At 37.2% G+C, this 15,743-nt stretch overlaps 1 protein-coding gene across 1 annotated transcript in view; it reads right to left on the minus strand.

The window, feature by feature from the left end:
- The window catches only part of LOC143040619 (D-galactonate transporter), a 98,424-nt gene that overhangs the window by 43,458 nt on the left and 39,223 nt on the right, over positions 1 to 15,743 (minus strand). Inside the window, exon 3 of the mRNA XM_076211778.1 lies at positions 13,232 to 13,417. Coding sequence (XP_076067893.1) covers positions 13,232 to 13,417 — 186 coding nt within the window. The remainder of the gene's footprint in view (positions 1 to 13,231; positions 13,418 to 15,743) is intronic.

Genomic DNA, 15,743 nt, shown 5'->3' on the forward strand with positions numbered 1-15,743 from the left:
CGAAGAAATCTGCTGGGAAGAAATGACAGTAAAGAGTGGTGATGACTCATGGGGAAATGCTCTACTTGAGATGATTACTGACCATTCAATGACACAATGGATACAAGAGAACACTAGGTATAGAAATGAAGAAGAACCATCGAGGCTAGACTTAATAATTACATCTGAACCTAGAATAGTGGACAAGATTGAATATAAAACACCAATAGGTAAAAGTGACCACATATTGATTGAACTGGAACTTAATGAAGAAAAATATATGAAAAGAAATGAACAATATAGAAAAGGAAGAATGATGTATTGAAAAAAACAAACTTTGATAAAATAAAGAATTCTCTTCCAACAAGAAAACTGGGAAGAAATATACAAAGAAGAAACAACAGTGGAAGAGAAAATGGAATATTTTGACAAAAATTTACAAAAAAGGAGTGGAAAAGTATGTCCCAAGACAAAAAACAAGAAAAAGAATATGTAAAAATGCTGGTACAACAAAAGTTGTAGGGAGTTAAAGGAACAAAAGAGACAAAGCCTGGAACAGATGGAAAAAAGACAGAAGACCTGAAAAATGGAAAATATATACGGGTTATAGAAATGAATATGTACAAAAGTGCAGAGAGGAAAAAAGAAAATATGAAAAAGATGTTATAGAAAAGTGTAAAGATCAACCAAAACTATTCTACAGATTTGTAAACAATAAACTGAAAAAACAAACAAGACTTAGAGAAATTAAGACAAGGAGGAGTTGAATACACTGAGGAAATGGAAATGGCAGAAATTATGAACAAACATTTTAAATCAGTGTTTTACAAGGGAAAATATACAACCTGAAGAGATTGAGTGGAAGGAAAAAGTCCCCCCTATGGAAGAAATAGAAGTAACAAAGAATGAAATATTGACACACTTGGTAATTTGATGTCAGAAAATCGCATGGGCCAGATGAAATAGCAAACTGGATTCTGACAGAATGCAGACATGAACTGGCAGACAAAATACATAGCATAATAAGCAGTTCCTTAAAAGAAGGAAAAGTTCCAGAAGATTGGAAAAAAGCAAATATAGTACCTATATATAAAGGAGGAAATAAAGAAGAACCTACCAACTATAGACCAGTCTCTCTAACAAGTACAATAGCAAAAATATGTGAAAGAAATTATCAAAAGTAGATGGGTAAAATACTTGGAAAAAAACAACGTACTAAATCCAAGGCAATTTGGATTCAGACAAGGACGATCATGCGTCACCAATTTAATATGTTTCTATTCAAGGCTAATAGATATAATACAAGAAAGAGATGGATGGGCTGATTGTGCATTTCTAGACCTAAAAAAAGCTTTTTACAAAGTACCACATAAGAAGATTCTTAAGAAATTAGAATATGAAGGAGGAATACAAGGTAAATTGCTAAATTGGATGGAAGACTTTTTGCAAGAAAGAAAAATGAGAGTAGTGATAAGAGATCAGCACTCAAAATGGAATGAAGTAATAAGCGGTGTCCCGCAGGGAACAGTTCTGGCCCCAATAATGTTTGCTATATATATTAATGATATGGATGAAGGAATTGAAAGCTATATGAGCTTCTTTGCAGATGATGCAAAATTACTGAAAAGAGTGAAAACTGAAGAAGATTGTGAATCACTACAGAGAGATCTAAATAAAGTACAAGAATGGAGTAGGAAGTGGGAGATGGAGTTCAATACAAAAAAGTGTAGTATAATGGAATTTGGAAAAAGCAAAAACAGAATAACAGGATCATATAATTTGGGGAAAGAAGGAATAAAAAAAGTAGAAAATGAGAAGGACCTGGGAGTCATTGTTATGAATAATATGTCACCTGAGAAACATATAAATAAGATTTTTGGAGAAACTTATAATTTTAATAAAGAACAATCAAAGTAGCATTTACATACCTGGATGAAGAAATGGTGAGGAAAATCCTAATCACCCTGATAAGACCAAGATTGGAATATGCCAGCAACGATATGGTCACCAAGTACAAAAAAAATGTATAAAAAAACTTGAAAGAATACAAAGAGCAATTACAAAACTGGCACCAACACTCTCAAAACTATCATATGAAGAGAGACTACAAAAACTTAAACTACAGACACTAGAGCAAAGAAGAGAGAGAGGAGATTTGATAGCTATTTACAGAATCATGAAAGGCATAGAAATTACTGATAGAGAGAATCTGAATAAAATGGGATGACAGAAATACAAGAGGACACGGAAAGAAAATAAAAAAAGACAGCTATAGAAGAGATTTTAAAAAGAACAGCTTTCCTCACAGAGCAATAGACAGTTGGAACAAGTTAGATGAGAAAGTGGTGTGTGCAAAATCAATACATGAATTTAAAAATAGTTTAGATAAAATGAGATATGAAGACGGGACCCCACGAGCATAGCTCCCCTTCCCGTAAAATACAACTAGGTAAATACAACTAGGTAAATACATATATAAATATATATATATATATATATATAAATATATATATATATATATATATACATATATATATATGTATATATATATATATATATATGTATGTATAATATATATATATATATATATATATATATATATATATATATATATATATATATGAGAGGCAGAGGGGAAAACACACAAATAGAACGAGAGTTTATTCTTTAACTAGTGTCGTACTATGGTGCTTCTTCAGAAAGAATATTACACAAAAGAAAATAAAGGCAATAAATAAAGAAAATTTGTGGGTAATGACAAGTGACTAGTGACTAGTTCATTACCCACACATTTTCTGTATTTATTGCCAGTATTTTCTGTTGTGTAACATTCTCTCTGAAGAAGCACCATAGTGCGAAACTAGTTAGAGAATAAACTCTCGTTCTATTTGAGTGTTTTCCCCTCTGCCTCTCACAACCTGTCAAGATGTCGTCATATATATATATATATACATATATATATTATACATATATTATATATATATATATATATATATATATATATATATATATATATATATATATATACTTATTCGGCCTAACATGGTTGAAAATACTCAAATCATAGGACAAGTACAAGACACAAGAAGACTGCAGATCCTTGAAGCTCTCCTAATTTGGGAGAGAATGCCTTCAATAAATCTAGAAACACAATTTAGTTTAGATTAATATGGACAGGTAAAGTTACTTTCGTTAGGTTGGATTAAGTGGTGGTGCGTGGCTCACCATGTTTGTCACGAATGTTGTTTGTGAACGCTAGCTAGTACCAAGGTCTAAGTAAACAGGTCTAACCGCTGGAGCAGTTCTGCGCACCTTCTGACGTCTTTTGGATGCGTCCATTTTCTCTTTGTGATACACTGAAGAAAACTGTGAAACGCCAAGGAAGACAGGAACTATAATATTTTATATATTATATATATATATATATTATATATCATATATATTATATATTCATATATATAGACATGAACTATAATATTTTATATATATTTATATATATATTTTATATAATATTTGTCAGAATATAACTAATTGAGTGGAGCGGTGCGAGCGAAGGCGACGTCATTTTCGAAGGACGGACCAGCTTCAACTGACAGCTATAGGACCCGCTAACCCCACTTTGAACAGCCAGGTGACGTTCACGGGCCCGCTGCGCCAACTCCCTCGAAATTCGGTCGGAAGTGGTTAGACCTTATATTCTTAGATCTTGGCTAGTACAAGACTGGGCACAAGGCGCGTTACCGCTCGCAGGAATAAACTCCACTATCGTGTGAATAACGAGTCCAGTAAAGCGGGAAAAAGCTGCAGAGAAAACGAGAACTTGGTGATGCAACATTGCTCGTGTGAACCGCGCTCCACCACGTTGCTGGCCGACCAGCAATTTCCGAGTTGTGCCCGGCTGCCCGCCACTGTGACCGCACTCGGTCTATATCACTTAGCATGGTTGGGCGTTCTCCACCACGTTGTTTGCCAACCAGCATCTTTAAATTCGTGCCCGCCACTGTGAACGAGCGCTCAGTCTATATCACTTATCAGTCGTGAGTGCTCCACTTAGAAATAAATAAATAAATAAATGAATAAATAAATAAATAAATAAATAAATAAATAAATAAATAAATAAATAAATAAATAAATAAATAAATAAAAATAGATAGGCTTTTAAACATTCATAAAAATCTTTTATTTTTGAAAACTTACGCATTTCCAAAGTCGACTACAACAATATTAAAAAAATAGATAACTCGTGCTTGGAACAGAGGTTTTTGGTCGTCTATGGACCCGCCCTATTCTTAAATAATCGCAATACTCCATTTCTTTTGGCTCTATTACCTAGTCTGCCACTGTCGTTTCTGCAAACTATTGAGAAATATGGGTTCTCATTTATGCTGCAATTACGTGAATGACATTTCCATAGTTTCCTAAAAACTTGAAATGATAAAAAAGATGACATACTTAGATCTATATTGTGTAAAATTATCTTTGCTCAAAAGACGACACCGTCGTATGGGTTCGCTTGACCCCAGGACAGTGAGGCATATTCATTTTACCTTGAAATCTACAAACCACATCCATTCAGCTGAAGGGCAACGCTATCAGTCAAACAATAGAGTCCCTCAGATATCTTCTACAAGATATCCACGGCCCCTAGATAACGGCCACAGGGATGGCCCAAAAGACAAAGAAGAGTAGGGAAAGGCTAAGCGCTTTTAAAGTTTGTTGTTACTTAATATTGTTATTTAGTATAAGAAGTGTGGAAGGCAGAGGTGGATGGAGTGAACAGGAGGGGCGACCGAGGATCAGATCAGTGGCGGCGCCAGGGGGGGGGGCTTGGGGGGGGGGCTTTAGCCCCCTAAAAAGTGGCCAGCCCCCCCATTAGCCCCCCCAACTGAAATGAGCAAATTTAAAATTTAAAACACTCATTGAGATAATTTTATTAAGTGGAATTTTTAATTGCCAGGGCTAAAGATTTGTCAGCCATCAGTGCTAGCCCAACCATTAACCCCCTCCCCTTCTGAAAAGAGGATAATATATGTGTGTTATCATATTACTATTAGCCCCCAAAAAATTTTGCTCAGCCCCCCCTTAGCCTCCCCAACTAAAAATTCCTGGCGCCGCCACTGGATCAGATGGATGGATGGGGTAGGGGCGTTGAGAAAGAGGGTGTGTGTGTTGAGGAAGGGAGAAAACAGATCACAGGGGTGATAATGGTTGATTACGGATGATGCTATGATGCACGGAAAAGAGTGGGTAGGGGATGGGAGGGTTGGGGAGTGGTTATGTGTGAATGTTATTTTGACGCAGCCCGAAGGGATTTCTCCCCGTTAACTCTTTTTCTGCATGAGGGGGCGGAGAGGGTGGCTGCCGATTAAATGAAGAGGCCTTGCCTTGGGTGTGGTTTGTCTTGCTACATTGCTTCTGACCCAGGGCAAATGGCGAGATGCAGGAGGACTCAAGAAAAGAGAGAGGGAGGGAGGGGTGGTGATGAGCAGTGAAGTGGATGGGGATGAAATGGGTGAAAGTGGAATTACTCCTTTTGACTTTGGCTACCGCCCTTGTGAAATAGATAGATAAATAAATAAAAGATGGTATGTGGTATGGTTACTTAGTGAGCTGGAAGATGTCCTGGCTGCAGTCGTACTGTAGAAATATGTAATATACTACCTCAAACAATTGTGATTGTTTTTATGGACTGTTGTTATTAGTTATTTATTCATTTACTTTTGTTTTGTTCATCTCTCTATTTGTAAACGAGTTCTTTAATTTACTAATTGGTATTATTCATGACTGTTCTGTTCCCCCTTAACCTCTATGTATTTGTCTGTGTAACTTAGTGTAAAATAAGTCTAATGAGGACCACAATGGAAATAAGCCCACATGCTTTTTTTGTGTTATCCTCGGCAATTGTAATTGTAATTATAATTTCGAACTATGTGTTTTTCTTTATCTGTATTTGATGTATTTTATATATTGCCAAATAAACTTATTAATATTATCACTATATTATTATTAGTCTGCAGAAGAGGACCAATTTTTTTTTTTTTTTTTTTTTTGTAATTTTTCATTTTGGTTTAATTTTCATCTCGCGTGGTGACGTCATCGACAAAGCTGCACTTATCTATATTTTTCATTATTTCTATCTTATTTTTTATTTCTCTTTTATGTATCTATATATTAATTTGTATACTTAATCAATTCTTCATTTGTTTGTTTACCGTCATTTGTATTTGGAATTATGTTACAAAAATAATGAGGTTACAGTAATAATGATAATAATAATACATGCAAACATACATATACCAAAGGCTTTTTCCCCCTTACAAGGGAGGTAGCCAAAAACAAAGGCATAAAAAAACCCACTCCCACCCATTCCATCCCCTCACACTCTACTCCCATTCATTACCCCTCCTTCCATCTTATCTTGGATGACGGACCATCCCTGCATCTCGCCCACTGCCCTGGGTCAGAAGCAACACAGCAAGACACAGGAAGGCAGCTTCATTTAATCGACGACCCAACCACCTTTCCGCCCCTTCATGCAGAGAAAGAGGAGACGGGGAGAAATCCCTTCGTGCTGCGTCAAAATATCATTCATTCACATTCCCTCAACCCCATCACCCACCCACTCCCTTCCATGTATCATAACATCATCCATACACAACCATTCTCCATTCACCCCTGTCTTCTTCCTTCTTCAACAGACATTTCTTTCTTTCCCAGTGCCCCTTTTACCCCATCCATCCATCTCATCCTTGGTCGCCCCTCATGTTCACTCCTTCCACATCTCTTTTACTAATGTTTCTTCACTCATTCTTTCCATGTGTCCAAACCATCCTAATATTCTTTCATCAACAATCTCCCAACTCCCTTTTCACCATCAATCTCCTCACCTGCAGCCTTGTAATCCCTACCATATTTCCATTCTTTTCATCTCATACAAAAACTATACATTGTTCTATTTATTAAATTGTGTAATTATTTACTTTACCTGTTATTTTTTTGTTTAGTTCATAAGTTTATTTGTCGTCACCGTCTGTTCTCTTCTGCCTTTCCTCTCAAGATATTCTCCCCTAACCTTTCTCAACCCCTTGCGGTACAGTTTTCTGATTCGAGCGTACATTAATGGAAAACTTAACACAGATAATTATAGAGCGAGAACGTTAGCAATTATTAGTGTAATAATATATTTTAAAGATCTTAGTTTACTTAAATTATAACACCACAATCTTTAAGAATGATTAGTATTACTAATAAGATTTGATATTGTTTCAATGTGAACGAGAATTATATATAACAATTATAAATACAGTTTTTGTTATTTCAATTTCATTATGTAAAATTGAAGTTTTATTTGAAATATTCTTATAAATTAATATTTTTTATAATTATACGTTTATATAGTTATATAAAAATTGCAAAATATTTGTCTTTAATATTTTATTTAAGATTTTTCCAGAGAAGATTTTTTCTTGACAAAATAGTATGTATAGCCTAATGGTAACATTAATTATAACGCGAGTGGTTAGAAATCCGGCACGCATATTGAAGATAGTTATCATTGATCTGTGCTCAATATAGTTGGAGGATTAAAGTATATCTATTTCAAATATCTTATTAGCCGAAGTAATACACATTTTGAAACATTACAGCACTAGAAGTACAGGATAGTTAAAATGGGGTAGGGGGGGAGGAGAGGTTTTAAACTTTAGAGAGTTAGTGCAAGAAAGAAAGAAATGTAAGTTGGAATTATGATAAGTGTGGGGCAGACCCACGTGTTCGGTTTTATTGGCGATTAATACAGCACCAAGTATTGACGAGAATTATTCACACCTTTCTTTTAAGAAAGGCGAGATTAATTCTTATCAATACTTGATGCTATATTAAGCGCCAAATAAATCGAACACGTGGGCCTGCCGTATATTTATCGTAATGCTAACTTACATTTCTTTCATACTATGCACTAATACTCATAATCATACTTCTCCCACTTCCATCCATGTTAATTCCCCTACCTTATAGATATTAAATTGTAATCTTATAATATGTGTATTACTGCGTTTAGTTTGCATTAGATTTTATTGACGTTTAATTAACGTCTCATGTTGACGAATTATATATAGCAATAATAATTACAGTTTTTGTTATTCCTATTTTATTATGCAAAACTAAGTTTTTTAATATTCTAATAATTTTTTTTTATTAATAAACGTTTCTATTTTATTTGTATATTTTTAATGTCATTTATAAAATTCTTTTATAGTCACAGAGAAATTTTTATTTTATCAAAATAGTATAATTAGCGGTAACATTAATTAAAATGAGAACCTTGAGAAATCCCCACACTGTTTGAGGTAGGATATCATATTCAAGTATGAGTTTCTAGAGGCAGGGTATGGCAATCAAACTTGAAGGAAACATCAGAAATAATTTTATGTGCATATTAAGTAGTTAATAACCTCATGTGAGTTGGTAACATAGAAGATCGCCATTTGTTATAAATCGAGACGAATTGCCGGCCTAACCACGGAGAAAAAATTATTTCTCTCTCTCTCTTTCTCTCTCAACAGCAGAAATTCAACCAGCACCCCCTCCAACACCATCCTTCTTTCTCTTTCTCACTCATGAATACACACACATATATGCCAGGCAGTGCTTCCATAGCAAAAAATTTCGTTACCTCAGACAGTTGTGTCAATTACCCTAAATTACCGTAAATCATAACTTTATTCAATATATATATATATATATTACTGGCAAATAATAGAACTGCATAAGTCAAAGTCACCTTTATGTAAATATTTAGGTATTTCTATAAAAATATCAAGTACAATACTGAGCGTAATCCAGAAAATAAAGACAGAACTGCTTCCAAATAGGTGCAACATGCAATTTTATCAAATACTGGAGACCGTAATCCAGAAAATAAAGAGAACTCCTGGTTCCAAATAGGTGCAACATGCTACTTTATTAAGTGCTGGAGCTAGGTTCTCCCCTTATAGGAGCAGATTCTCTGCAAGTTGCACTGCTTTTCACATTTCTAACAGCTGTAAGTAAACTTTCGTCAATAATTAAGGTATTTGCTTTTGCATTGATGTTCTTCATGTGGTAAATTGCGTTCATGAGCCCACAGATGGTTTCATTTTTCAGACTGTTCCTCTGGGATGATTTGGTTAAATTTAGTTTGTTAAAAAACCTTTCAACAGATGCATTTGAAAAGGGCAGCGACAGTAAGCTACTGATCCCAGCTTTTAGGTTGGGAAAGCATATAATTCCAGCTGCATTTCTTTTGTTGAAAACTATGTGCCTGTACTCATCACAAGACATATGCTTGGATAACCCATCTACTAAATAGTGAGATCTCCACTCATCATCTAGCTTTTGCTTGTCCACAAATTTTGATAATTGTGGTAAAGCATTAATTACATCCACAAGAGATTTAGGAATAAGCTCCACAATTTTAAAAGGCCAAGGAGGTACTGGACAGAACATTATCATACCTGTCCATCATATATATTCGTTATTTATCAATGTCGAAAAAATAAAAAAATATTCTAAATTGGTTTTGTTCTAAAGGAATGTGAATGTGTCTGATTGCCCTAGATTCTCTATTTGTACCCCAAAATTTGCCCAATTACCCTAAAAAAACGTTACTCTAAACTCTACCCCAGCATAGGCTTGATTACCCTAAAATAGGGTAATTACCCTAAAAGTGGAAGCACTGATGCCAGGGGCCGCATAGAAACAAGACTGGTTTAACAAAAAGTGTGAGATTGCAAGAAAGGTCAAGGACATGGAGGAGGAGAAAAAACAATAAAACAAAAGAAGATCGGAAAACCAGCTAGGAATGACTATACAAAAATTCGAAGGGGGGAAAAGTCAACTTTGAAAAACGTGTAGTAGATAAATGCAAAAATGAACTGAAACGGTTTTACATGTTTATAAATGGCAAATTAAGACACAGGAAAGTAATCACCAAGATAATAGTGGGTGGTGAGATCTGTGAAGAAGCCTCAAGGCAGAAATAATGAATGTTTCCAATTGGTTTTCACAAAAGAGAGCCCTTTTTTGGAGGAAAATGAGGGGAGGGAGCAAAAAAAAAAAAAAAAAAAAAAAACAGGTTAAGAAGACATAGATGTGGAAGTGAGTGATGTGGTCAATCTCTTGGGATTATTGGATGCGACAAAAACTCCAGGACTTGATGGGATCTCCAATTGGATACTTAAATGATGTAGGGGACAACTTGCGGACAAGATTCACAAACTTATTACATGCTCACTGAAACAAGGCATTGTGCTGCCTGATTAGAAAAGGGCAAATGTGATGCCAGTTCACAAAGGTGAAAATGAATTATATGTCAGTATCACTACCAGCACTATAGTGAAATTATGTGAGAAGATTGTGAAAGATCGATGAATCAAATATCTTGAAAAAATGAATGTTCTGAACGTCAGTTTGGCTTCAGATCTGGAAGGTCGTGATTGATGTGTCGCAAGAGAAAGAGGGGGTGGGTGAACTGTGTGTAACTTGACCTAGAAAAGGCATTTGACAAATTACCTCACCGTTGATTTATGTGGAAATTGAAACATGTTGGTGGACTGAGAGGCAAACTACTCGAATGGATGAAAAAAAAAAAATTTGGAGGAAAGATACACGAAGACAGTAAAGGATAAGATGTCAAGATGAAGAGTAGTAACGAGTGGAGTACCACAAGGTTCAGTGCTTGTACCAATAATGTTTCTTGTCTATGTCAACGGCATGATGGATGTAACAACAAGCTATGCCAACATGTTTGCAGATGATACAAAAATTACGAGAAGAGTGAAAACTGAGGACGGCAGAATACTGCGAAAAGATCTAAACACTATTTTTGCAAGGAGCCAAGAATGGGAAAAGAAATTATAGTAAAAAAAAAAAAAAAAGTATTGGATATGGGCAATTGTGGCGAAAGACCATCCTTAAACTACTCCTTGGGAAGGGAACTCATTACAAAAGCAAAAGAAGAGAAATATTTGGAAGTGTCGATAAAAGACAACCTGTCACCTGACAGCCATATCAGCAGGATTGTGGGTGAGACATACGGACTACTGCAGAGGATCAAAGTGGCCTTTCACTATACGGAAAAGATAATGAAGAAGAAGCTCATTGAAACCCTGATTCGTCCAAGACAGGAATATGCGTCAGTGGTATGGTCCCCATGCAGAGTAAAGGATATAAGTAAAATTGGGAGAACACAAAGGGCACCAACCAAACTGGTCCCCAGCCTGGCAGATAAAACATATGAGAAAAACTAAAAGCATTGGGTCTGCCAACTTTGAAAGATCGAAGATAAAGAGGTGATATGATTACAGTATTCAAGTCACTGAAGGGGATAGCTTGCATTGATAGAAGATATCTGATCAAAGATGGGAGCGTTTTAAGAGGTCATGGGAACAAATCAAGAGACCACATGTTTAAAAGATGTGAAGAAATAGTTCCATAAAGATTGCTTAGGAAGTAATATAGCCCAAGCTCAAACAATACACGAGTTAAAATCTAAACATGATAATTGGAAAGCAAGGATATAGATTAAGTTGGAACCGAACATAATTTGAGGTTAGGCAGGATAAATAGAGAATAAGAGACGTACCCAACGAACGTGTGCAGACTTCTACACAACACCTACATCACAAAATATTATATTGGGGCTAAAAACAATAAGAAAAATATCATTTTCCACTTATTGCTGAATTCATTTATAACTACCATGCATTTCTTACTCTGGCTGAGGGTGTGCGGCGTACACTTAGCATACCGTGAATGTACGACCCTGCAACTAACAATATGAATAAATATAAAAATTTCAACTGCGCGCACACACACACACACACACACACACAAACTATTGATAGAGAGGATCTGATAAAATGGGATGATAGAAATACAAGAGGACACGGAAAGAAAATCAAGAAAGACAACTATAGAAGAGATCTGAAAAAGAACAGCTTTCCTCATAGAGTAATAGACATTTGGAACAAGTTAGATGAGAAAGTGGTGTGTGGAAAAACAATACATGAATTTAAAAACAGTTTAGATAAAATGAGATATGAAGACGGGATACCACGAGCATAGCTCCCCTTCCCGTAAAATACAACTAGGTAAATACACATGTAAGAGAGAAGACAAGATAGGGGAGAGCGGAGAATGGTTGTGTATGGGTGATGCTGTGATGCACGGAAAGGATTGGATGGGGATTGGGGGGTGAGGGAGTAAGTGTGAGTGATATTTTGACGCTGACCGGAGGGATTTCTTCCCGTCTTCTCTTTTTCTGCATGAAGGGACGGAGAATGGGGTCACCGATTAAATGAAGCGGCCTTGCTGTGGATGTGCTTTGTCTTGCTACATTGTTTCTGACCCAGGGTAGTGGGTGAGATGCAGGGATGACCCATTATCCAGGAGGAGCCAAGATAAGAGGGAGGGAGGGTGGGGATGAATGGGAATGGAGCATGTGGGGATGGAATGGGTGGGGGTCTTTTATGCCGTTTTTCTACCTCCTTTGTAAGGGGAAAAAGGCCGTTGGTATATGTATACACACACACACACACACACACACACACACACACACACACACACACACACACACACACACACACACACACACACACACACACACACACACACACCTCTCATGGCGCTGTGGTTAGAGCTCTGGCCTGCCACTACGGAGGTCCGGGTTCGACTCTAGCCCGGGGCTGAAATAATATCAGTATTGCAGCGCTGAGGGGTGTTACTCCAACTCTCGTGGGCGGGGAGTTGGGTGTGTGTGTGTGTGCAAGGTCATAGCATTACCCATAGATCGGACCTACGAGCTCTGAGCTCTCTTCCAGGAGGGAAATAGCTGTCGATCACGAGTCCAACACGTGATCCAAAGACCAAAAGACCAAGTGAATACACACACACACACACATGCATATATATACATATATATATATATATATACATATATATGTCTATATATATACATCTACATATATATATATGTGTGTGTGTGTGTGTGTGTGTGTGCGTTTATATATATATATATATATGTATATACATATATGTATATATATATACATTTATATATATATATATATATATACAGTTTGCTAGTGAGAACTGGATTTTATTACACCAAAAATATGGCACTATCTCTCCTAAAGTTTGAATATATACTTTCTAAACCAATGTTGAATAGTTTTATTCAATTGAGAAGCTAGTTCCCAGGGACTATACACACCTGTTGACTCTGTCAGCTGCAATACCAAGAAGAATGCCAGTGGTTGTGAAGACGGCGATGAAAGCAGGGCCAGCTAGAATCTGGTACTCAAGGCCAAGACCACTATAATCCCAGATACAGTGGCTCGGCGAGATTTCGGTGAAAGCGTCAGTGAGAGAGGCGCCGTCTAGGTTCATATTACTGCACCTGAGGGAAGAAAAGGTGTGATTTGTTACTTTGCTGTGGTATCTGACAAGACTTCCAAATTATTCTATTTAAATGAAAAATATTCAACCTGAGAAAGTTCCTGATCTGACCTTAATTTGGGTATCCTATCTCAACCTTGTATGGTAACTGTTGTTCCCTAGAATTTCACTGACTAGAAACCCACAGCCCTACAGTTGTTGGTAATGGTCTTCAAGTCTTCCCATAGATCTCTCTATAAAGAAACCTTGGATCACTCTTTGTGTTGCACTCGTGTGGAGTAGTGTATTTGTCACTGGCTTACTGCAGCAGTAGTAGGAGGGGAGTATTCATCAGCTCTCAGCTCTTCTTAAATGCAGTTGAAATGGATGGAAATCAAAGACCTGGTCCACAGACTCAGTGTTGCCCCCTAGAGGCTGAACCTTCAGATGAAAGTGAGGATGTTGAAAGGTTCTTGCAAGACAGCCTCTTGAAGGTATCGTTTGGTCCCACCATATATGGTCAATTCATAGAACCTCAAAGCCAGCTCAAAGTCATTTTAGTATGGTGGCTGTCTCTGACTAAAGGAACTCTTGATAAATAATAACTTCTCTCCATTTGGGGTGTCAACCAATGACTGAATAAAACTGTCTGACCTTTGCCAGAACAAAACTATAACGCTTGTTACCATGACGAGTATGTTCTCTTTAATCATTGAAGTCCAAAGTTTCTTCCTGGAGAGATCTGCGGGAGGGTCTGAGGACTACTGTCACACACTGTGCAGCTGCAGGTTTTCCACTTAGTGTAAACTTTGAGCGATTGATCTGTTGCACCCAGGAGGCGCTGCTCCCACAAAATAAAACATTAATACCTGTTTTTTTTCATGAAACTTTTCTTAGAGCAATATTATGAGAATAAATTAAAATAGAAATTGAAAAAGCTTCCACATCAATTCTAACAGTGTGTCCATATTATATCAAATTAAAAAATAAAGAGAAAAACATGTAAAGTAATTTCTGAATTTGGCTATCCCATCCAAAGAATTTTTGTAAATTATGGAAATGAATATTGTGGTACAATATCTATCTATATACCAAACTGCTTCTTCCCTCTTATGAGAAAAGTAGCCCGCCATGGAATGCACTCGCCCTGCACTCATCCTGGAAACATCTATTTGTTTTCCTCTTCATCTTTTTTTTTTTTTTTTTTTTTTTTGTGGATGACGGTCAATCATTACGTAGCTCAGAAGTAACGTAGCAAGGCACAGCATAACTGCAGCAGGACACAACAGCCGAAACTGGTTTACCCCCACAGCTTCATTGTCCCCTGCGTATAGGTGACTCTTCCAATTTATCGACACCTTGTCGTGATGGAAGGGCTTGCGCATCTCCGAGAATTTGAACGCACGCGGCTCCCAGTAGAGCCACATGTGGCGGTTGTTAGGGTTCATGGGAGGGACCATACCGAGAGCGATCCAACGTCTGCTGGGTGGTTTCACACGCTGGGGCATGTCGGCAACCCAATGCAAGTTGTCACCATTAACCTGCCTGTCAAGCCTAGGCTTGCCGCAGCGGATGATGGCAGCCGAAGTGTGTGCGTTAATCAATGGCACTCCATGGGCCGCGTAAATCAATTCCTAGCTAAGACTGGCTCAGACACTTCTTTCCTACAGTCCTCCCTTCTCTCTCTAGTTCCACTCTGAGTCAACGGGGGCATGCCCTGCAGGGCAAGCTGGTGGCGGGAATGTCATGGCCACAGGTTGAAGAAATGATCGTGACTCTGGTAGGTCCTGCACCTCCTCCGTCCGGGCAGGCCTTTTTAGAAACACCGATGCCCACCCCAGTCAGGGGGAGGTCCGATAAAAGGAGGACTAAACATCGGACATCTCACTTGCCTGGTTGAAGCGGGCTGGTTGCTGTTTCCCGTAGTACATGAGTGCTCTAGGTTCTTGAAGAATGTTTACTGTTGAGAGAGCGGGAACGAGAGAGTTTTCTTCATGGTTAGGCCTACAATTCATCTGAATTTATAATAAATGATGATCTATGTTATTAATTTTCATATGCTGTCATTAACTGCATTGCACATTGTTTCTGATATTTCCTTCAAGCTCCACCCCTGCTTCTAGAAACTCGTACTTGTCTACGATATCCCACTTCAGCCAAACAACGTATCCTGCGAGTCACGATATCATGTACTACAAAGTTACTTCTTGATGTACCAATACTGACGTTCAGCGAGCGTAATATATTTATGAAAATGATTTTCAAAGTGCGTAGGGATTTCTCAAGGAATTAATTATAATTAATGTTACCCCATACTTACTATTTCAAGATAAAAAAAAAATATTTTG

Source organism: Oratosquilla oratoria, chromosome 29, assembly GCF_046742065.1.
Source record: "Oratosquilla oratoria isolate Oo_2021 chromosome 29, ASM4674206v1, whole genome shotgun sequence".
Classification (NCBI taxonomy): Eukaryota; Metazoa; Arthropoda; class Malacostraca; order Stomatopoda; family Squillidae; genus Oratosquilla; species Oratosquilla oratoria.